This window comes from Aplysia californica, unplaced genomic scaffold (genome assembly GCF_000002075.1).
Source record: "Aplysia californica isolate F4 #8 unplaced genomic scaffold, AplCal3.0 scaffold00088, whole genome shotgun sequence".
Lineage (NCBI taxonomy): Eukaryota > Metazoa > Mollusca > Gastropoda > Aplysiida > Aplysiidae > Aplysia > Aplysia californica.
In genome coordinates, this window is record NW_004797358.1 from 56,394 (window position 1) to 58,399 (window position 2,006).

Below are 2,006 nucleotides of genomic sequence, written 5' to 3' on the forward strand. Positions count from 1 at the left end.
CGTCTTCAGCCAACGGATTTCTCTCATAAAGAAACTTGGTAACAGCCATCATATCCTGGGCATCCTTTGCCGGTGAATCAGGTGTTGCGGCATCGATGTTTTGAAAAAATATCTGGTAGAGAGTAATTTTCACTTGAACCTTCACGGCTAGACTGAGTATCTTCGACTTCTAGTGAGATGCCCGATGCACGCGAGGAAGCTCATTTCCACATGAAGCGGTTCTAAACACAGCAAACACTATTTTCAGGCTCGCCTTCAATGATTTTCAACACTTTCCACCACAAAGGCTGGTCAAATGTTATAATTGGTGTTTTGTTGTGTTATTTTGCATGGGGACTACAAGAACGATCGTGCTGGTTAAAATGGAGACTATACAATGCGAGGAACAAAAGAACAACAAATTCATTTTATCTAGTCCAGACTGTAGGCCTATCTGAAATTACACACACACACACACACACACACACACACACACACACTCACACAAATCACATACACACATGCACATACGAACCCACACACTCTCTCTCTCTCTTCTTCACACACACACACACACACACACACACACATACACACACATGCACCTAGGCTTACAGTCACATCATGCATAATATACATGAGCAGTAATATAAACAATAATAATCTTAACCTAGGTACATACTCAATGTTATTCTGATGCTTGCTCTAAGGTCCTATGAATACTTGTAACAAGATGGTTAAGATGGAAACAGAATGAAGTAAACTCACCCGGTCGCCACTGAATAGCGACCAAAAAAATATCTAACTCAGTGGAGCCTGCTCTAATGACAAACTGCCCAAGACAATCCCTTGTACAAGGAACTTGTCACTTTTCATTTCACCACTTGCGTTTTTTTAAAAATATATTATATTAATGGTAATAACACTGTCCAAGAGGACTACCTATTCTAGATGACCAATTTTCCCCTCAACAACGGGTTGTCGTCCTAATATAAGTTCGACTGTACTGATGATATGTGATGCGACGCAGTGGAATCAGGCGCTCGTCAATGTTGGGGCATATGGAGTTACTGGTAACATCATAAAGTCTGCTCTTTTGTCTTGCATTTGGTAAAAAAATAAACATCTAACTTGAATAAAAGTTGAGATATTTGCACTTGAAGGAGGTGGGGTCGCCTGGTTTCAGGGGTCAAATTAACAAGAAAATGGCCTCCAAAGTTCGGTCACTTCCATGTCTTGAGAGTTCTTGGAAACTGAACATTTACATTTTTGTGCCTTTAATTGACATTTTCGGTGATTTCCATACAGAAAACTCTTTTTAAATGGACAGATAAGACGTTGAGCAGAACCACACAAATCCAATAAAAATAGCCAAACTGGAGGAAAAGTGACAGTTTCTTAGATTCCATTATTGTGGCGAGCGCCTGATTTCACCACGATGCCTCATATAATAATGATGCTGTCCAAGAGCACCACCTATTGAATCAAGCTGACCACTTGTCCTCTCGACAATAGGTGGTTGTCCTATATCAGTGACTGTATTTATTTTTTCCTTTGGTCAACAGTCGAGAGGGAGCCCCGGCAAACCGCTCACCCAGCCGCCATGAAACTGGCCCTGAGGTACCACCTACAACGGATGTGTGCCTCCCCCCACTGCGTGGACTCCCTGGCTCTCTACCTCAACGGACCAGCCACTCACCACGGGAACATGCTTCTCTGGGATGTCAACTTTAACGGAATGGTAATCAGTTTTGGTGCGAGCAACTGTATAGGCGGGATTTGCGCCGTTTTCAAAACGTAAAGACTGTTTAATATATTGTGAGACTTTAAAAAATTTAACTTCCAACTGCTATGTGATCAAGCTAAGTGGGTTTAACGTGTAGAGAAATGTGATGTGTGCAATGGTTTGAATTATTGTCTTCAACTGTGAACTCTTATGCATTCATAGTTTATCTTGGAATTTGACTCAATTGGAACCAAATGGAAGAGAAGAAAGGTGACAGGATGTTTTGATACCTTAGACCCCC

At 41.5% G+C, this 2,006-nt stretch overlaps 1 protein-coding gene across 1 annotated transcript in view; it reads left to right on the plus strand.

The window, feature by feature from the left end:
• Positions 1–2,006, plus strand: part of LOC101864447 — a gene marked incomplete in the record, with an annotated part of 31,943 nt that overhangs the window by 21,576 nt on the left and 8,361 nt on the right. The window contains 1 exon segment of the mRNA XM_005094698.3: positions 1,545–1,720. Within this exon segment, the coding sequence (XP_005094755.2) occupies positions 1,545–1,720 (176 nt within the window).